At 36.4% G+C, this 21,890-nt stretch overlaps 1 protein-coding gene across 3 annotated transcripts in view; it reads left to right on the top strand.

Moving 5' to 3' along the window:
- Positions 1 to 21,890, top strand: part of LIFR (LIF receptor subunit alpha) — a 71,204-nt gene that overhangs the window by 42,499 nt on the left and 6,815 nt on the right. For all 3 annotated transcript variants that reach the window (XR_010022387.1, XM_063083868.1, XM_063083859.1), the window contains 12 exons: positions 2,015 to 2,144; positions 2,942 to 3,111; positions 4,871 to 5,016; positions 6,206 to 6,368; positions 8,488 to 8,558; positions 10,160 to 10,373; positions 12,712 to 12,891; positions 14,907 to 15,008; positions 15,619 to 15,786; positions 18,812 to 18,973; positions 19,956 to 20,049; positions 21,737 to 21,815. Coding sequence is in view for 2 of the 3 variants with exons in the window: in XM_063083868.1 (XP_062939938.1) it covers positions 2,015 to 2,144; positions 2,942 to 3,111; positions 4,871 to 5,016; positions 6,206 to 6,368; positions 8,488 to 8,558; positions 10,160 to 10,373; positions 12,712 to 12,891; positions 14,907 to 15,008; positions 15,619 to 15,786; positions 18,812 to 18,973; positions 19,956 to 20,049; positions 21,737 to 21,815 (1,679 nt within the window). In the remaining variant the exon portion in view is untranslated. The remainder of the gene's footprint in view (positions 1 to 2,014; positions 2,145 to 2,941; positions 3,112 to 4,870; positions 5,017 to 6,205; positions 6,369 to 8,487; positions 8,559 to 10,159; positions 10,374 to 12,711; positions 12,892 to 14,906; positions 15,009 to 15,618; positions 15,787 to 18,811; positions 18,974 to 19,955; positions 20,050 to 21,736; positions 21,816 to 21,890) is intronic.

The raw sequence follows: 21,890 nt of genomic DNA, 5'->3' as shown, positions 1-21,890 counted from the left end.
CATACTAAAAAGGGAGCTGTCCACTTAGAAGTATGAAAGAAAAAATTAATACTTAAAAAATGAGAATATGTACTGTTTCTGTTTCTACTATTTCAGACAATGTTCTATTATCATAGTACTAGAACAAACCAATTTAATTCATAATTTAACCTTCATTTGTAACATTTAGAGGTTGAAATTGTTGACTATTTTTCAACTCAGAGCAGCAGTAATATTTAAGGGAACTCTTTAGAAACTTACAAGAGCAGGTTATGGTGTGGGTTAGGGATCAAGATGCATTTATTTTCTTTCCCTTATGGATATCCTGTTAATCCACCATTTATTGAAAAGACTAAAAAGAATTTTGATTGTGATAACATTAAATCTATAGATCAATTTGGAGAATCACATTCTTAAAATATTGAGTCTCCCAAGCCATGAGCATGGTATATCTTTTCATTTACTTAGGTCTTCTTTGACTTATCTTAGGGATAGGAGGTCTTATATATCTTTTGGTGAACTTATTCCTAGGTGCTTGAAGTTTTCTGGTGCTATTAAAAATGGTTTTGTTTTTTAAACTGCATTTTCTATTTGTTCTTATATAAAAATACAGTTGTTTTATATCTAGCTTTTACCTAGCTTCGGCTGATTCTTTTTTAAGTTAATATTTTTAAAAGAAAATCAGTACATTTCAAATACCGTCCTCATATTTTTTCCTCTTCTGTCAGTCTCGCCTCCCATTTCTTTCTAGGGTGCTCCTGTTATTTGGATTTTAAGTATTTGAACTTAATATATCTGCCAAATCCTAAAATCATCAGCATTTTAAATATATTACATATTTTTGGTATGTGAGTTTAATAAAATGACAGTTTGGCCTTAGATGTAAAATAATTTTCAAAATAAATACATCAGTGTTAGTTTAATTATTGAATTGTTAAGCTTTCGTGTAAATTAATTACCTTAAATTACCTAAAATATCACTGAAGAATGGTATTCTTATCTCTTAATATTACCTGAAATATCACTGAAGAATGGTATTCTTATCTCTGCGGAAGGTATGTGAAATTTTCCAAGTTTTGGTTGATAGACTAAAGTCTGTTTTGAAAATTCAGTTGAAAAAAATATTTTACAGAGTTTTTTAACATGTATATAATTTTGTTTTGTTTTTTAACTTTCCTAAAGTGACAGTTTGGATAAATATGACATTTATAGATACCAGTTTTTATATATGTTTGGTTTAACATGATTACAGAAATACCAATTTCTATAATAAGCAGTGTCAGACTGCAGCATTTTCATCTGTCACTTTAAAGGTCTCACAAAACAATGAACAACTTTTTTCTTTTTCTAGTCCTGCCCCTACAAAGCCAAAGAGAATAGTTTCAATAAAGAGAAGAAAAAACAATAAAAGAGCAGTAGTCAGTTTGAATATAGGGAGATGCAGAATTATGCCAAGAGTTACTTTGTAAATAATAGTCCTTATAATGTATTTAAGAATTCTGAAACTTGTAATATGATTTATACTGACTTTTAAACTATTTGTTACTTCTTTTTAAATCACAATATATAGATGATAGATGATAATTTTTTTGGTGGCTGGCCAGTACGGGGGTCCAAATCCTTGACCTTGGATGCACAGTGCTGTAACCAACTGAGCAAACTGGCCAACCCAATAGTACCTTTAACCTGTAGATTTTCTGACTTAACTTATTGGACACAGATTTTTTCAAGAGATTTGGTAGACTCTGAAATAGTATTTAAGGAAAAAAAGTGACAATCTCTCAATCTGAATTTCCAAATGTGCTAAGAGTTACTTTTCAGTATATTTTAATTGGTCACTTCTAATGTAATATGAACTCTGACAAAGCATGTTATAGATAGAATGATAATTCCTGCATTGTTCAAAAGTAAAATGTAAACAGTAAATTCTTCATTTTTAAGGAAATTGTGCAAAATATTGGCATTCATAAAACATTACATTTTCAGGGAACATATACATAATCATAACTACGTTTTTTTTTCTTCTTCCTATTAGATCCGCCTGATATTCCTCAAAAACTGAATTGTGAGACACATGATTTAAAAGAGATTATATGTAGTTGGAATCCAGGAAGACCAACAGCATTGATGGGCCCACGTGGAACAAGTTACACTTTATTTGAAAGGTGATTATAACAAGAAGGGATGTCAGATGGCAGGGAGTGCATTGGAAGTACATGTGAAATGCGCGACATTATTTATATTATGAGTGAGCTATAAAACCGAATATGCTGTGTAAAATTGTATATACTATAAATACTGTAGTTTAACCACATGTAGATTCGATTTTATGTCTCTTTAAAAAAGTCTAGGAGGAAGAACCTCAAATATGAACAGAAACTATGATTAGTGGGTTTTTGGCTATTTTCTCCTGTTTTCTGTATTATGTGTATTTTCTTTTATATATATATTTTTCTGTATTATGTGTATTTTCTTTTATACATATATTTTTCATATATATATATTTATGAAAGATACATATATCATAAATGTCTCTATGAAAGACATTTCCTAAAGAATATGTCTTTAATTAGAAATATAAACTTTTTAATTTTGAAAAAATTTTTATTGAGACAATCGATTATGCATATTTGGGGGGACATAGTTAGCTATCAGTGTTTGTGTAGAATATGTGATGATCAAATCAGAATTATTAGCATATTCGTCATTACAAAACATAATTATTCTTTATGTCCATTACCCACTTCGTCCCTAACCCTCCTTACTCTTTCCTGCCTCTGTTAACCACAGTTCTGTTCTCTCCTTCTGAAAGTTCAGCATATTATTGTGGTTGTTTATTTATTTTTTAGTTCCCACTTATGAGTGTAGACATAAAGATTCATTATGAGAAATTTGCCTATTTGTGTTTTTCCTCCAATATATATCTCTTGCTGTTTTGAAAATTATTTTTCTTTTATTTCAGTTTTTCAGGAAAATATGTTAGATCTAAAAGAGTTGAAGTGCCTACAAATGAAAGCTATCAGCTATTTTTTCAAATGCTTCCAAGTCAAGAAATATATAATTTTACTTTGAATGCTCGCAATCTTCTGGGTCAATCAGAATCAACAATTTTAGTTAACATAACTGAAAAAGGTAAGCTGCTATGTAAACTGGGGTCTTAAAAATAGCTTTAGAAGTGGTGAAATGTCTTGAGATTAATGAAAAGTGCTTCTGGGGATATCTTTTTACTGCTTATTTTCTTTATAGTTACTTTATGTTAATTTTTAAAATTTTATTTTAGAAGGTTTAAAATGTATAATTTCGAGTTTTACCATTATGTTGAACTTAAATAAAAATTTGAATTGGTCATTTACGTAGAAACTGTAAGTGACTTTGTCTAATAGTTTTATTTTCGAAATTGTTTTTGCCCAACTTTTATTTTGAAATAATTGTAGACTCACTGGTAGTTGCTAAAAAAAAAAAGAAATTAGAGATTTGTGAACTCTTCCCTTGGCTTTCCCCAGTGATGACATCTTATGTAACAATGGTTACAAAACCAGGAGCTTGACACCAGTGCAATACTGTTAATAAGACTACTGACTCTACTCAGTTTTTCATGTGCTTTTGTGTGTGTGTGTAGTTTTGTGCAGTTTATCTTACGTATAGATTCATGTAACCACCATCACAATCAAGACACAGAACTGCTAGAACAAATACAAATGTCATGTTGGCCCTTTATCATCCACACACACACACACACACACACACACCCATCTCTCCCTTGGCAACAACTAATTTTTTCTTTGTATTGTTTTGTCATTTTGAGAATGATGTATAAATGAAATCGTATAGTGTGTAACATTTTGAGGTTGGCATTTTTTACTAAGAATAATGTCCTTGAGAGCCATCCAAGTTGTATGTATCAATAGTTTGTTTCCTTTTCTTGCTGATGATTTCTGGATTTTTACCAACCCTATTAATATATAGTTCAAAATAGAAATAAACTGTGGTTGATCTTTTTGGCATTCATTACCATGGTCAATCTGTGTGCATGAATTGCATGCCAGGCTCTGTAACACAACAGAGCAATGGCAAGGAGACTCTTATGGGGGGAGGGGCTAAAACCAAGTGCATTTTCATACATCCTGGCAAATAATTAGCAGGTCACCCTTTTGCCTTCTTTGTAAAAATAAGTCACTTTCATTGTTATTCCTTCCTGTTACTTTTGACATTTCTTGATTTTTCTTAGGGTCAAAACAGCTCCATGTGTCTCTTGAGTGGTAGCGTTTTTGTGCATCGGTCTGCCCTCTGCCATTTCAATCTTATTTCCCATGGGATTCTTTCCCACCAAGCAAGTTGGTATAAGCTCTATTCCCAATGTGATGTGCAGTTTGCTGCACTGTACCCTGGTTCTTGCCAAGATCCCAACATGAACTGCTTTTCTATATCCGTTTTGCCAGTTTTAGTCTGATTCTTCCTTCAAAGCTCATCTTAAGTTTCATCTTCACTGTAAGATTTTCCCCCTACCATGCTTCCATTTAAATTCCTGGAGCAGTTAAGATCTGTACCGTGCATTTAGAACTTAGCATATAAACTCTTATTAATTTTCTTTCAGTTTTGTTTGTCATTCCCCAAGTAGATTCCTTAAAGGGTACGGAATGTGATCTTAGTTCCTTTTAGTATTCCCAGTACCAATTGAAGAACCTTGAGTGTGATTGGTTTTTAAAACATGTTGGCATGATGTCAGGAGGTTTGTGGGTTCCACGAATACTGGGTAGAATATTGCTTATAATCACTAATGATACCTCATTGTTTTTTGTTTTCTTTTAGTCTTGTTTGTCATACTAGAAGATAGCTTTTCACTTTAAAATAAATGTTTAAAGTAATTAATCTTTATAAATTATATTTACAGTTTATCTCCATGCTCCTACTTCATTCAAAGTGAAGGATATTAATGCAACAGCTGTTATACTTTCTTGGCATTTATCAGGCAACTTTGCAAAGATTAATCTTTTATGTCAAATTGAAATTAGTAAAACTAATTCAGTACAAGAATTGGTGAGTAAGATTCTTCTATAAACTTTGTATTTTGGATAAAACAGTTTTCAAAAAGAATCTAGAAAATTGATGTGTAAGCTCTCAGATTATTTATTATAGAGATTTGCTAAGAACCAAGAAAGACATCATATATCAATGTAATAACAGCATTACACTTAGCATTTGAAAACAATCATAATACTAGACATATAGAATGTAAATTTGACTTTTACTACTCAGAATGTTCCCAGGTCCAGTATAGTAAGTACCTGGCACACAGCTGGTACTCAGTAAATTTGTGAACGAATGGGCAGTTTTTGCTGTACTTTAGCATCGGTTAATGGATTAATTGGCTCCATGAAGTGCAGCAGTGGGAGCAAGTTATAATCGGTAATTGTAAGTCAAAACATGACTTTTTAATGCATTTTAAATATTTAAGTTGACTTTTATACCACACCATCTTGTAATTTGTGGTAGGTCTAAAACAAATGAAATTGTACCTGAATATTCATTTCAAATTTATTGATTTCTAGAAAAATCAGTCAAACTACAAAATGTTTGAAAGGTTCTTTGTAATAAGTAATTAGGAGCTCTGAGACTTTCCTGAAACACGCAGATCCTCAAATTTGTCTAAAATTGCTTCATTTTATTTAGTTAAAGTAAGTATTTGTTAAATATTTACCACAAGTTCAGCACCATACTAGAGGTTCTAATGACATATTAACAAAAATGCATGAAAGATGATGCCTGCCTCCAAGAAACTTCCAAATATCATCTGAACGAAATATTTAATCCTCAAAGTCTTCTGAAATTAAATTATGTTAAGGTTTATTACATCATCATTAGCCATTGACTGATTATCAAAATTTTATCATCCTCTGCATAATTTAATTGACCATTATTACTTAGATCCAATATTTGGATTTAAAAGACACCCCAATTTTTTATTGCTATTACAGAGCATAACCACTGACTTGGCATGTATATAAGAATTAAAATATTATAGTGGATGAACTTCCTTTGGTCTTATATGTGCAGACTCATGTGGACATAAATGTTACAACTGTGAAGGCTTTCTTACTCCAAAAAATGTGTGTGTGTGTGTGTGTGTGTGTGTGCGCGCGCGCGTGTGCGCGCACATATATTCATACACACATGGCATATACATATATATATATACACACACACATATTTATTTGTTTTCTAATAGCGGAATGTCACTATCAAAGGAGTAGAAAATTCAGGTTATCTCACTGCTGTGGGCAAGTTAAATCCATATACTATGTATGCTTTTCGGATTCGTTGTTCTACTGAAACTTTCTGGAAATGGAGCAAATGGAGCAATGAAAAACAACATTTAACCACAGAAGCCAGTAAGTTAACAAAGTGATTTATGGCTAATTATTACTGTGTATCCTGAAGTTTTACAACTTTGTTTTAAAGAAAATGTTATCAAGGTGCTTAGAAGTAGGGGAATGCTTAGATAAATTGTGTAGTATCTGCTAATAAAATATCACACATACATTTTAAATGATGGTTTTAAAAATGTTGTGATAATACAGAAAAGTGTTTGGCATAAGTTGCATGAAAGGACTGGGCTTCCTGTCTCCCATGTGATTGCAACTGTGTTAAAGCGACGCATAGGAAACCAGACTTGAAATGGTAGTAAGATTATTGGGTGACTTTTCTCTCACTCTTCTTTTCCTGGAATTTTAATAATGCCCCTAACTCAGATTGCCATTTGCTTGAAAACAATTATTAAAGAGAATTTGTTAGAATTTGTATTTGTGAGCTAGGCCTGAAAAATAATGTGGCCAAAATGTCTTGAACTTTAGTTTCTGTAGTGTACCTAGGTCAAAATAGGTATAAAATCAGGTAACTGATTTTCTGAATATAATAATTTCCAGAGACAGAATGGTATTCTGTCCTTGAATAATTAGATGTCAGCTTTTAAAAAAGATAGCAAAAGCTTTATTTGTACTTTATAATATAGGAAATATAAAACTTCTTCAAAAAAATTTAGCAAACAGTAAAACAAAAAGTGATAGATGTTAATGTAGATTTTGCCTCTCCACATGGAAGAATAGAGATGAGGGAGCTTTGCAATATAAGAATTATTTGTATCATCAAGAATGAAACCTGTGCATGAGTCCAGAAAGGGATTGAATTAGTTATCTATTCCTGTGCAACAAATTACCCTAAAACTCCGTAGCTTAATACAGCAAACATTTATTATCTCACAGTTTCTCTGTGTCAAGAAATTCAGTAGCAGCTTAGTTAGGTGCCTCTGGCTTGGAGTCTCTCATGAGGCTGCACTCAGAGTGTGGGTGGGAACTGCAGGCTTCATTGGGGTAGAGGATGCATTTCAAGGTGGTTCACTCATGTGATTATTGGCAGGAGGCCTCAGTTCTTCACCCTGAGGCCTCCTTAAGGGCTGCTTGAATATCCTCATGACATGGGAGCCAGGTCCTCCCAGAGCTGTGATTGAAGAGAGAGCAAGACAGAATCCACAATACCTTTTATGATCTAAAATCAGAAGTAACATACCATCACATCTGCTGTAGCCAGTTGGTCATACTGACAGAGTCGGGGCCAACCCTGATGCAGTATGGGACCACACAGAGGCATGAATATCAGGAGGTGTGGGAATCATTGGTCATTGTGGAGACTGGCTGCCACAGGAGCTTTTTCCTTCAGTTAATGAGCTGTTGTTGCCAAGAGGAAACATCTTATTTACACCTCATTGGCATGAAGGCATTAATTCACTTAACAGATATTTACTGAGTATGCATTATGTGTCAGGAATTGTTCCAGTCACCATGGACATAGTGGTAAATCAATCAGATCTCTGCCTGTGAAGTTTATAGGATACAGGATTAGAAATAAACTTAAAAAATAAATAAATATGTATATATATGCATATATAGTATCTCAGGGACTGATGAGTGCCACAGAGAAAAATAAGGCATAGAAAGGGGGCTAGGAAATGAAAGCTGGGTAATGAAGGGGTGAAGGGAATTGTCATTTTAAATTGGACAGGTAGAAAAGACCTCGCTAATGAGTAATATTTGAGCTGAGCTATGAAGGAGGTAAGGAAGCAAGCCCCTGGTTTATCTAAGGGCAGAGAGTGCTAGGCAGAGGAAGAGAACACAGAAAATGCAGAGAGCCTGCGACAGGTGTCCTTGGCATGTCTAAAGCCAGTGTGTGGCCAGAGCCAACGTGAGAAAAGGGGGATGGGAAGAAGAGAGGCAGAGAGGCACCTAGGACCAGTCAGGGAGAGCCTCAGGGGGTTTTAAGGGGCCTTGTGTTCTGCAGAAGTTGAGAGCTTAGCTTTTCCATTGCTTCATTTTCTAAGTGGAAGGCTCTGAACTGCTTCACATTTTATTGAGAATTCCAAATACCCTAGAAAAATATGTCAAGCACCACTGTCCCAATTGTTGATATCGTTGACATATGCATTTTCAAATACTAACTTCTAAATCTCCTTCCTAGTTCCTTCAAAGGGGCCAGATACTTGGAGAGAGTGGAGTTCTGATGGAAAAAATTTAATAATCTATTGGAAGGTAAATATCTCATTTTTCCTTAACATTTAAATGACTTTCTTATGCTAAACTGCTTGACTTACATATAGTACTTTGGTTATAAGGAGCCAAGGCTTCCCACACTGGTTTGGTTTTCAGTACTGCTGAGAATCTACCCTGGCTCCTAAAAACCCCCAAATTCCTCATCACTCTTAGTTCACCACAGTCATTTGAGTGAAGATCTTCTGTCTCAGATCTGAGCATTCTTTAGTTTGAATTTATGGGGCCTATAAAAGACCTGAGGATTTCATGAATTCCATCCCCCTCATTTTAGTTAGAAACACAGGCAGAAATTACAAGTGAGACTCCCAAATGTTTATTAGATTTTTCTTCTGCGAACAGGAAACTAACTTTTTATATACTTTATGTTTAATTTGTTTCCCTTAAATACATTGCATTATAATATGCCAATTATAAAGTTTTGTATGGTTTTGTAACATTTTCAGATAAAATATGAATTGCATTGTATTTTGTTAGTTTTTCTTTACTATGGCATTTTTTGTTGCTATATTTTTTAATATTTGTTTTATGAATACCAAAAATATGAAGTTATTTTCTACATTAGATTTTGTAAGAGTAGTGATAATAGGTTTCCTTTAAGTAGTGAATTTTGTAATTGAAAGTAAAACATAATTTTATTTTTATAAAAATTTGACATCAGTACAGCTTTGAGTAAAGTGACGCATTTGTGTGAGGTCAGTGTGAATCTGTTGCATTGGGGAGGTTTGTATCTGGTTGTCGCATTCACTCTGACTCTTGCTTAGAAAACCCCCTGGCTACTCTCAGTTGTCTGTCTGATTTCATGATAATATAGCAAACAATTACACGAAGTACTTCAATGTAGTAGTACTACAGTAATTTGGAATATCATTCAGACTAGATGAAGATTTAACCAAGGACTAAAAATATCGAAGTGATTCATATTCTGACATCAGTGACTAGGTTTATGGTGTGGCCATTTGCCAAAGAAGACCATGTTTGAGTGGAAAATTATGTTGTTGTGGACATACTGGGTCTTTCAAACATGTGCCACTGAAGTATATTCAGGTAGAGCCCAGTAGGTATGGTCGTTTAATGTAAGGCTCTGGAGCTCAGGGAGAAGTCAGAGCGAAAGACACAGCTTTGAGTAGCACTTAAATGGGGTCACTCAGGGGGAACATGCAGGATGAAAAGAGGACCAAGCGTGGATCCCCAGGTGGTAGCATGTAAAGAGCTGGCAAAGGGAGAGGACCCAGCAGAAGAGACTGGGAAGGTCACGGGGCAGGAAGACCAAAGAAAATAGTATTATGGAAACCAGGGGAGGGGGACAGTTCAAGGAGTGACGGGTCAGGAGTGTCACTCAAAGCCTATATGTTTTGGGACTAATGCCTGCCACTGGAGTAGGCCATTGGAGAGTCTCAGAGACCTGCTGGAGCAGTGTTGGTATCAACATCAGTCTGGATCAGCAGATCCCAAACGTTGCCCTATAAACTCTGGCAATTGTTATTGTTAAGTAGCATCCAGCGTAGACTTGATGGCCTTGCCTAGTCGCAGTCACTTTTTGCAAGTTTTTATAACAGAATTTATTTTTCTGTTTTTCATAGCCTTTACCTATGAACGAAGCTAATGGAAAAATACTTTCCTATAATGTATCATGTTCATCAGATGAGGAAACACAGTCTCTTTCTGAGATCCCTGATCCTCAGCACAAAGCAGAAATAGAACTTGATAGAAATGACTACATCATCAGTGTGGTGGCAAAAAATTCTGTTGGCTCATCCCCACCTTCTAAAATAGCTAGTATGGAAATTCCAAATGGTGAGTACTTAAGATAATTTAGTATATAAGAACAGGAAATTAAAGTGAAAAATTTTGATGTTACTTGCACTTATATAATGTCAGCATTCTTCTCATGTACTCTGCTGCTGCTGATATATGAGGAAGACAAGCAGGTTAATGTCTAATATTCATTGAGAGAACAGTCATTATTATTGACCCAAACCATGTACACTGATATATATAATAACTACTGTACCCAGTTACTTTATCGCATAATCTTGTAGAGTTATGATGGTGGATAGTACTCTTAGGAGGAAATATTTTAACAGTTTATTCAAATATCATTTTTGAATTTCTCTCTAAGACAATGAGTATGCTATATTAGCTGGGCTGTTTTACAAACTATTAGGTGGGAAAAAAATACTCATTTTAATCTGCAGCTTTGTTAATAGCAATTCTTTACTAATAGGAATTCTTTATTGATAAGAAAGTTTTTCTAAAGTCTAAATTAGATCTTCAATATAGGCTTTTAAAAAATAACTGGAACTTTAAAATTATTTAGTGCATGCCTTTAAATTTCATGGATTACCAGTGACTAGTACATTACTCCTTAGCATCTACAATGACAGCTTTTTGAGTCATGAGTTTTAAATAACCACTTCCACCTCTTCCAGTTAATTCCTCTTTCAAGTCATTTCCTGTTCCCCGCTGCTGTCCTGTCCCAATATGGGACAATAACTACCCAGTCCTAGAGGAAGAAAGATTGGTCTAGTTAGGGTTCTCTGAGTATCTTTTCAACTCTTGCTTGAGGCAGTTTCCTATTGCTTATTACTTAGCTGATCCTTTGTTCCGTCTGAGTTGGCCTTAGGAGGATTAGGGGGAAGATGTAGGAAAGCACGGTACATTTCAGAGAAGCAGAGTGCTGGCCAGAGCCCAGATGGCGTCCATGCTGGAGTGGCCCCCAGTGCACTGTGTGGCCTGCACAGCGAGCCAGGGGTTAGAGGAAGGCACACTAATGGCTCTCCAGTTTGGCCAAGCAAAAATAAAAAATAGAAAGAGATGGTGAACTTCATCCATAAGATAATCTTGCTGATACAGATAATGTATTTCATTGCTCTTGCAATGATATGCAGTAGCTGTGTTGTCTTTTAATTCAAGAACTATAATCCTACCTTTTCCATGTATACCTCAGAAGATGATAATTTACAGGAATAATAATGGTCTAGTCATCAGCTTTCAGACAATTACTGAAGCCCCAAAACAAATCATCATTCCTTGAGGATTTCCCAAGTTGGAGTCTCTGCAGCCTCAGTTCAGGTTTACATTGTGGGTTTTTAATCACATTGAGTCAAAAGGCTGTTATGTTCAAAGTCCTCTGTATTCTAAGCCATAATGTCATCTGGTGTTCAATAATAACTGCTTTATGAATGCAAATTTTGTTCAAGAAACCTTTCTATGGCTTTTACTGAATCCTTAAATTATTTATAGAAATTACTTCTCTTATTACTGTGTGAAATTTCCTTCTCCCTTTTGACCACATTGCCCTAATCTTCACCCCAATTCTTCACCCCCAGCATCAGGCTTCACTTGTCACCCAGGCTGAGATCTGGCAGGATGGGGCACAGAACCTCACTACAGCCCCACTCCTGTCTCCTCGCCCCAGCCTCTGCACCTTGCCCCTGGTATCCCATGGGGTGCGGTAGAGACTCCCCGGCACCCCCCACCAGTGCCCACACCGCCATCTCCCCAGCATCTGCATCTCAACAGCTTGTCCTCACCCTGTCCCCACCCTGCTCCTGCTGAGCCAGAATCCCCTCAAGCCCAGCTCTGGGGTAGCGGTCTTCCTTGAAAGAAAGAGAAGGGGCTGGTTCATCCTTCCCTTGCATCTGTTCCAAGCCTGGTCTGCAAGCCCTTTGCCTGGCCGCCTGTTCTCAAGGAGCTGGTGTTTGCAATGGAGGAGGAACAGGGGATGCTTCAGACTGTCCATGGCTACCTTCCCCAGCCTCCGCCTCCGCCATCACTGTGCATTGCCATGTCCCCTCCAGTGCCCTCATCTCCATCCCTATTCCCTCAGCCCCATCCTTCCTGGCCCTTGATCCTCGTGTCCTGGCCCTAGCATGTCGTTACCTGGTCCTAGGTGCTTGTTTTATTATATTTTTTCAGCTGCTGTGTCAATTGGTGTGTACAGGCAGTTGCAATAGCTGTTACGATAAAAATAACACAACAAAACTTATAACCTTTGCTTAAGGTTTATCTAGTTTGAACACTATTTTATAATTTCTGTGCAGCAAAGTAATTTTTATAACTCTTGCCCATTTTCTTGAGGTTCGCCTTATTGTTTTTAACGCCAGTAAAATCTATTTCTTTCTTGTTGAAGATGATCTTAAAACAGAGCATGCTGTTGGGATGGGAAAGGGGATTCTCCTCAGGTGGTATCACAACCCCAATGTGACTTGTGACTACGTGATTAAATGGTGCAACTCATCTCAGTCCAAACCCTGCCTAATGGACTGGAAGAAAGTTCCTTCCAACAGCACTGAAGCTTTAATAGAGTCTGGTAAGATGAACTAGTGTCTCTTAATTAAAGTTTTTCAAAAATATTTTTAAAAAGCAACACAGTTGTGACTGGGTACATTGAAGTGATCATTCTCCTTTCCCACTGGGTGGGTGTGAGTTGGTTTAACTTTCCTAGAAGGTGGTTTGTGGTAGTATGTGTGTGAAAGGATTCAAACCCTTTGATCTAATTACTTGTCCAGAAATTTATTCTAAGAACTAATCACAGAACAACACAGATTTACATCTATAATTGTTCACAGCATTGTTTATAATTGTGAAAATTTGAAAACAACTCAAATTGGGAACAAGGAAATGAGTAAATGATGGTACACCTGTAATATGGAGTGTTAATAAGTAGCATTAAAAATTCTGTCAAAGATTTAACAACATGAGGAGATGCTCATGAAAAAAGACTACAAAATAGTACGCAGTATGGTCTCCCTCATCATTCCTTGGCCTTTTGCCCACGGCCCAAGTCACTGAGGTTGGGGAAGAGACTGGACGTGAAGGACTTGCACCCATTACCACTTTCCCTGAGGCAGGCCAGGGGCATCCGTGTGGGAGTGGGCACAGTGTGGGTGGGGGCTTTGACTGCTGATGAGCCATGAGCCTCGTTGGGTGCACTGCTGATGTGCTGAGAAGTTTAGCCACCGAAGACTCGATAACCTGCAGCCTCGTCCTCTGGAATTAGAGCTCTCTTTCCAGTATCATCATTCCTTCTGAGTAGCTGCTGAGGGTGTGTCGTGCTTGTCCACATGGGATTCCTTGAACCTGTAGAACACCAGTTGTCTGCGTGCTCAAAAGTGAGATGGTCGGTCTCTAAAATCATACAATCCAAAGAAAAACTGGATAGACTTGTCTCAATTTTAACTTTTCTTCATGCAGTATTTTTCCTTAAGTGTTTGCTCTGTGCTGGCAAGTACTAGGTAAATATTAACGGAAAACTCAAACCTTACAGGGTTTAGTTTTGTAATCTTACAAGACTCACAAGCTCTGTGGGCACATGATTGGAGAACTAATGCTTTAACTACACTATAATAATTGCATTCCACAAATTAAATGCAATCCCATATGCTGCCATTTCCCCCCCAGGCATTGTCTTCTTCCTAGACTACCACTGATGACAAGGCACTGTCCACAGGTCTTAATGGTGGCTTTCTCTGATCTTCTCAGGCTCACTTGGTCTCTCATTTAAGGTTCCACAGCATCTGATATGCTCCCCTAGTGTAACACATTGTCATACGATCACCTTTGCTCATCTGTCTTCCCAGTGCTCTGCCAGCACCTCCATGCCAGCAGCCTTGTTTTGTGCATCTCTTGTTCCCTCACTTTCACACACTGCATTGTACTGGGGAGGCATTTTAAAAGGACTTCTTGAAATGAAGTTAAGGTACTTCCCTTGACTGTCTTGTGGAGTTAACTCACCCAAGGGCACTTAACGCAGTGCTGCAAAGAACACTCTAAGTAAGGCCCAGTTCCTTTAACACTGCAGCTTCAAGGTAGAGGGGAACTTTTAGTTCTGCTTCTTGGAGCACAGAGAGAGCAGTGGTTTCTTTCTAACCCAGACATAACACTATGTACGGAAGGGATTTATAGAGACATGATGGGGACCTGAAATGGGTTAGTAAACTAACCGTGGATGAATTCTGGAAACAAGTCGGCATTATTTGATTTTCAGGAACAAAATGTAATCCTTGATCACCTTTTTTCTCTTCAAGGCGATGTTATCTTATAATATTAAACTTTTATTACAATTGAAGTGAATTGTTCAGTTTTTGTTTAGTCAGTTTTCACTCTGAATATTTACCAATTTTGAAAATTCAAATGTAGTGTTTTATAAGAGGAAGACATCTATTTAAAATTAGCTTTGGAAATTTTGGAGAAAGTTATTATAAATTTGATATTTCTAAAATAAATATTCATAGTTATATATATGTGTTATATATAAAACATGGTTTAGTGTGTGTGTGTGTGTGTGTATTTATGGAAGTTTACTGATTTGTGTTCATTCTACAGATCAGTTTCGACCAGGTGTAAGATATAATTTTTTCCTGTATGGGTGCAGAAATCAAGGTTATCAATTATTACGTTACATAATTGGATATATAGAAGAATTGGGTAAGTTAAGTGGGTAAGATTATTTTTTAGGATTCAAGGTAACATGAAAAATTATAAATTGAAAATAATAGTAGAGTTCTAAAAATAGATTGAATTAAGATGTTTAGCTCAAGGAAGGTAAAATAATTCGTACAATAAATTTAAAATTATTTTACTTATTCTTAATCCATTTGTTTAATTTTTATATTTCACAATTTTACTATTGTCATTGAGAAAATTAAATCTTAACTCGGATGTCAGAAATATTTAATTTGCACTTATACAAGTTTTAAAAACTATTAACTTAGCCGGGATTATCAGTAAAGATAGGAAATATAAATGAAGTCTGTTTGAGTAGTCATTGGTTGCTCCCCTAGATACATGTCTTGTCTAAAAGTTGCATCGTAAGTTCTACTTTAGTTTCTAAAAATATTTTTTTGGTCTAAGGCTATTAATGTATAAGCTTCATGGTAAGAGTGTTTATAATACTATCTCTGAAATTTTATGATTAAATAGAGAATAAAGGTTTACTTCCAAGGACAGCTGTTATTGAGGCTAGCAATCTCATGAAACGTGGTCTTACTCTGGGTTAATAAACTTTCCTTCAGCAATTGCCTTTTTCCTTTTACAGCTCCACTTGTTGCACCAAATTTTACTGTTGAGGATACTTCTGCAGATTCAATATTAGTAAAATGGGAAGATATTCCTGTGGAAGAGCTTAGAGGCTTTTTAAGAGGATATTTATTTTACTTTGAAAAAGGAGAGAGAGACACATCTAAAATGAGAGGTTTGGAATCAGGTAGGTGAATTAATAGCCTGAGTGTAGGGTATTTAGAAGTGTCTCGTTAACCACAAAAGAAAGAAAAGAAGAAGAAAGAAAATGCTGCGGGGTAGTTTAATAACTGGTTTCCAAAGCTGTCTGAAAATTAGTAAAGTGAAAACACAGTTGTAATATGAATGAGAGTTTTAAGATTTTAGTATGTAATAAATGACATGTGCAGTCTTTCAGAAGTCATTTAAATCATTTATCCTGAAGCCTTTGTACTTACGATAGTGGAGGAGAAAAACTCAGGAATCCAAAGAATGGCTTCATAGTCTCCACTGAGCCTCCCTTGTTATCTGCCAAAGAGCCATCAGCAAGTTAGCCTCTTCCTTAGCCACGGCCTTAATGAGCTGGGAAGCTTAATTGACTTGATTGAGAATGTGCATATCCATTAAATCTTAAAAAGTACAGTCAGTCCTTGACACTTGGTAAGTGTATGTCCAAAGACCTTAGCGAATTCTCAAATTTAAAAATTCAAAACTGTTTATACAGATTTCTGACTTTTCAAATTATATTTATGTGGGGAGTTGGATGTTTCATATTCATAGCTGCATAATACAGCATATCATCTTTCAATTTGAGGGCTTTCATTTCCCTTCATGGCCTCTCTGGAAAGAAGCCTTTTTAATTATTTAATGCCTGGCTGCCAAGTAGTGAACAGCAGCGCTGCGTGGAGATGCTGATTGGGCATTATCTAAGTCACTCCACAGAGCAGCCGCATGAAGTGTGCACCTCTCCCCAGGGCACTGAGTTCTGCATTTCTTGAATCTTCACAGTTGCCTGGATGAGGGAAACCCTAAAAACCAAATTCGACAAACATCCAGAATCTAGTGTTATGTTCCTCAGATGCTCAGAAAATTTCCTCTTAAACCAGTTAAAATTCTAACACCTGGCTTTCAGTTAGACATGGTGGACTGGTCACTAAAGTTAAAGGAGAAAAAAAAACCATAAAGCCACCAGGAGAAAGAGAGCAAAAGAGGCAAGACAACACCAAAAAAGAGGAGTCCAAAATTGGGGGATGGAAGTAGGGCAAATGACTTAAACAAAGTGGTCAGTCAAGTATCATTGAAAAGTGATTTGATTCATCTTGCAGGACCAGGTATTGGAGGCAAATGGTTAGGATGAATCTGGGCTGAATAAAGGGGGTTGATTGAAGAAAATCTCCCTGAACTGAGGGACCTGAGTATATAGAGTAAAAGGATCCATTAAGTAAACAGTAAAATAAATAGAAAAAGAATCTGTGCCACGGTGTGTCATGAATTTTCAGAGTGCCTAATGTATGAAGAGAAAGCCCTAGAAACAATCAGAGAGAAACAGGTCAGGAGTAAGGATGGCGGCAGGCTTTCCAGCAGCGCTCCAGACACTAGCAGATACCACAGCCGTGTCTTCAAAATACTCAGGGAAAATGAAGTTCAACCTAAAATTCTGTGCTCTGCCGGTCTGTCAACCAATATGAGAGTAGAATGATGACATTTTTAGATACACAAGGCTGCAAGTATTTCCTTCCCCTGTGCTGCTTTTCTGAGGAAGCTACTAGAGGAGTGCATCAAAATGGGGAGATGCAGCGAGTGAGGACGACGCAGGAAGCAGCAGAGCAGAGGGCAGCGCAGGAGAGACGACTTCAGACACTTAGAGAACCAGTCATAGGCGGGTCCGGCTTGGGTTGTGGTGGTTTTTCATGCTCTTAGTAACAGAAAGGCAAGTGACTTTATTGGTTGCCAGCTATATGCCAGGCATTATTCCAGAAGATACGTATGAGAACTTCACACATCCCTGTGAGGTGAGTTGTGATCTCTACTTCATAGTTAGAGATACTCAAGTAGAGAGGGAGTTTAGGAGGGTGGCAGCCTGCGACGCTTCCAGTGCGCTGCAGAAGGCAGGGGAGGGAGAAGGTGTGGAACTGGGAGTTCGGTGTGTTTCACCACGTGGAAAATTGTATTGAGTATTCATTGGAGGATGTGGGACATAGAAAATTAGGAAGTGGCACATAGAAAATCAAGCAAAGGAGGGAAAAAAGCAATTATAACAGGAGAAAAAGAAAGGAAACATGATTATAACAGGAGAAAAAGAAAGGAAACATGATTATACCAAGCAATTTGTCTTAGCAGTAACCCATATTTCTGTGAGCATAGTAAACACTGAATTCACCAGATGTTCTGATGTTTCTATATGAGTGCTGTGGCAGGGCAGAAAGGGTAGTGGTAGTGTGAAAAGAGCTAAATCTTCATCTACCCTTACAGGAGTAGATGAGGTCTAAAATTTAAAAGTCAACTAGCTATCTAAGTTTGCTATGTTGAAATATGGAGGTAAATTTCCAAAGAAACTGATAACATGAAGTGATTGTAGAGATAAGGGGAGGGGCTGGTAGGGAACTGCTAGTTTTTGTTATTAGTCATTTAGTGCTATTTATTTTTTAAATTATCATCTTGCATAATTTTGGTTAAGATTTTTAAAAATAATAGTGTAAACAATTCTTCACACTTTCTTTTGAAGTTGATTCACAGGCTTCCTCATTCGTCTCTCATTTGAGAATTCCCAAAGCACTGATTTGTTTTGTTTTCTGAGTGGTTTGAAGTCGTCTCTATTGAATTGCCCTCTGCTCCCTGCAGTCTCTCCCTCTGACTCATAGGCAGGATCGGGCTTGGGTTGTGGTGGTTTTTCATGCTCTTAGTAACAGAAAGGCAAGTGACTTTTATTGATTGCCAGCTATATGCCAAGCATTATTCTAGGGGATATGTATGAAAACTTCACACAGCCCTGTGAGGTAAGTTGTGATATTCTACTTCATAGTTAGAGATACCCAAGTTGAGAGTGGTTTAAACATGACTGTTGGCTGGCAGTGGTGGAACTTGAGTGTGGCTCTGGCTGGCTCCAGAGACCTTGGCAGGGGGTGTTCAGCAGCCAGACTCACCTGAAAGGGCAGTCAGTGTCACAGGTATAAGTAACCGTATGATTAAAATGGTACAGGGATTAGTAATAATATTTTTCATTTTAAAAATAGGTCGTTCCGATGTAAAGGTTAAGAATATTACTGACATATCCCAGAAGACACTGAGAATTGCTGATCTTCAAGGTAAAACAAGTTACCACCTGGTGTTGCGAGCCTACACAGATGGAGGAATGGGCCCAGAGAAGAGCATGTTTGTGGTGACAAAGGAAAATTGTAAGTTAAATATTGCTGTTGAGGTGCTTTCTTAATGCATAGTGTTTCTAGCAATTTCTGGTTTATGTGGGAACTTCTCATCACCCCCCTTTTATTTTTAATTTTACATTTTGTTGCATCTTTGTGGTGTGTAGAGGTCAGTGTTAAAAGCCTATGAGATGAATTCATTTTTTTCTTGTCAGTTATTTGAATCTATTTCCAAATGGCTACCCAAGAAATTCATGAATTAGATATATCTGAAGTCTAGAGGTCTAAATTCATGTTCAAGTTGTATAATGATCAACCTGTTTAAAATGTTTTACTCCAGCTGTTTTGTGATTTTTAACATATCCAGGGAAAAGTGAAAGAAATATTCCAAAAAAATTGTGTGCAGCACAACACTCATATATTTGAGATGAAAGAAAAGAGTGATGTCCTTGACTGTCTTTAACTGGATCACGGGCTTATCTTCTACCCTTGAGTTGGAGTTCATGCACAGCTCTCAAATAAAAAGCCACTGGCCAGATAAATGAATGAATGAGTGAATGAATGAATGATCACATACACACACTCATACATAATCTATGAGGATATGATTCTCTAAAGCAGTGATTCTCAGTGGTGGTGGGAGTGGGAGGCACTTGGCACTGGCACATTTTTGGTTGTCATAACTGGGGGGTACTACTGGTATCTAGTGGTTAGAGGCCTGAGGTACTGCTCAATCTCCTACAGTGCACAGGACAGCCCCATCCCTACCCCCAAGGAAGAAACATATCTGGCCTAAATTTTCGAAAGTGCCGAGGTTGAGAAATCCCACTTCAAAGAATTTAAATATAGTATAAAAATCATTAGTATAATATTAGCAAGTTTTTTAGTGTCCTGGAGCTGTTAATTTTGTTTTTTCCCCCCAATAATCTACCAATCTACATATATTCTAATATAAATTTATTCATACTTTATATCAAAAATGGTGATTTTAATATTTGCAACATTCTCTTTTCAGCTGTGGGATTAATTATTGCCATTCTCATCCCAGTGGCAGTGGCTGTCATTGTTGGAGTGGTAACAAGTATCCTATGCTATCGGAAGCGAGAATGGTAATGGTAACTGTGTTTACTCTTGCAGTTTTGTTCTTAAGGGCATGATTATTTAGTTTATGCACTAATAAGTACATCTTTTAAATTATAATGAGTTAGTAAAAAGTATTTGTTTTAGTCAGAATTAATGTTGAATTTAAAATTAAGCAAGAACATGACATATTATTTAAAAGTTTTAAAACTAAGAGTAAAAGTGTAAATTTTCCCTACTATTTTTATTAATAAGTTAAAGTAGCAGTTGTACCAAAAAAATTTATTTACAGGTATTAATATGGCAATAGCTGTCTGTAAGATTAAATGTAATTTAATGATTAAGATCTCACTTAGTGACCTATTTAGAAAATCTAGTCATTTTTGGTCATTTATTCATTTATTCAACATATATGAAAATGGCAAACAGAATAAGCATGGTCCTTATAGACTCACAGCATAAAGGGGAAGAGGGACATTAAACCATAAGCGTCCAATAAATCTGTGTTTGCAGAGTGTGAGTGGGTACCAGGAAGGAAGGGAACCAGGGGCCATGAGGAGACTAACAGGGGACCATGTCATGGGAGGTGGTCAGCCAAGGCTGCTCTGTGGGAGAGTCCTAAAGGGTAAGGAGAGGGAAAAGAATATTCCAGACAGAGAGAATAGCTTCAGAGAGAGTCCTGCAGTTGCAAAGAGCTCAACCTTCTGGACAGAGCCAGAAGAGCCATGTGGCCGGGTGAAGTGGGAGAGAGCACCGAGTGTGTGCAGTATGGTCAGGCCAACTGGGAGGAGCCATCCTGGGCTGCCATTATTCATACACAGGTCCTCACTGGCCTTAAAAATGTCACCATTTGTGACACAGAAGATAATGTATTCTAGCAATCCTGGCTAATAAAATAGTAATAGTTGTAGAACTATAGAATAGCCTATTTTGGTAACCATTACTGAGTATCACATTTTAAAGAGAACTATTTGAATATAAAAAAAAAAAAAAAAAAAAAAACAGGGTAAGAAGGGAATTTAGAAATTAGAGTATTTTAGACTCATGTTAACAAAGTTATTTTTCCTGTAGGAAAAATAATAAAGTTCTTTTTAATAGCTGTAAATATAAACATATGATATGACACCAACTTAGAAAAATCTCATTTTTGTTTGCATGTAGTTTTTGCTCAAGAAACAGCCTTTCTTTTTCTTAGCACAGCAGGTAACATACTCAGAACGCACGGTTATCACCTTTATCACTCATTGTTTTTTAACCTCCTCAGTAAAGCAGTTGCATAGCGCCACAGCTGTTCCTTGCATAGTCCAGATCCTGTTATGAGCAGAGAACTGCATAACCCAAATATGTTCCCTAAGTAATTGATCATGCTTAATCCAGTTTGCAGTTGAAAATTCTGGTTATATGAACAATGCCTGTATTTTATTTTGGGCTTGATAGCACAATTACTATCTTAATTACTTTTCATTTTCATGAGATACATAAGGTATTGTAGTTCTAGAAATAGAATTACAGTTAATAGTTTTCAAATTGGAACCTCTCTGTGCATTGTGTAGAAAGCTGTAGTGAATGATCACACAGTAAAGATCTTCCATTTTTATCTCAAATGTTCATTAAAGTATTTATATGAAACATCAGATAAGCCTAATGATTTATTATTTGCTATTTAGTTAATAATCTTGTAATTATTAAATTTATTTAATTGTTCTTTATTTAAAGGATTAAAGAAACCTTCTACCCTGATATTCCAAATCCAGAAAATTGTAAAGCATTACAGTTTCAAAAGAGTGTCTGTGAGGTAATCTTTCATTTTCTTACATTTATCTTCTTTTTTTCATCTTTCGTGAAAAGTTTTTAAGATGTAAATCCTAAA

This window comes from Cynocephalus volans, chromosome 2, assembly GCF_027409185.1.
Source record: "Cynocephalus volans isolate mCynVol1 chromosome 2, mCynVol1.pri, whole genome shotgun sequence".
Classification (NCBI taxonomy): Eukaryota; Metazoa; Chordata; class Mammalia; order Dermoptera; family Cynocephalidae; genus Cynocephalus; species Cynocephalus volans.
The sequence above is the reverse complement of the archived record's forward strand: the minus strand, read 5'-3'. Positions and strand labels throughout refer to the sequence as shown.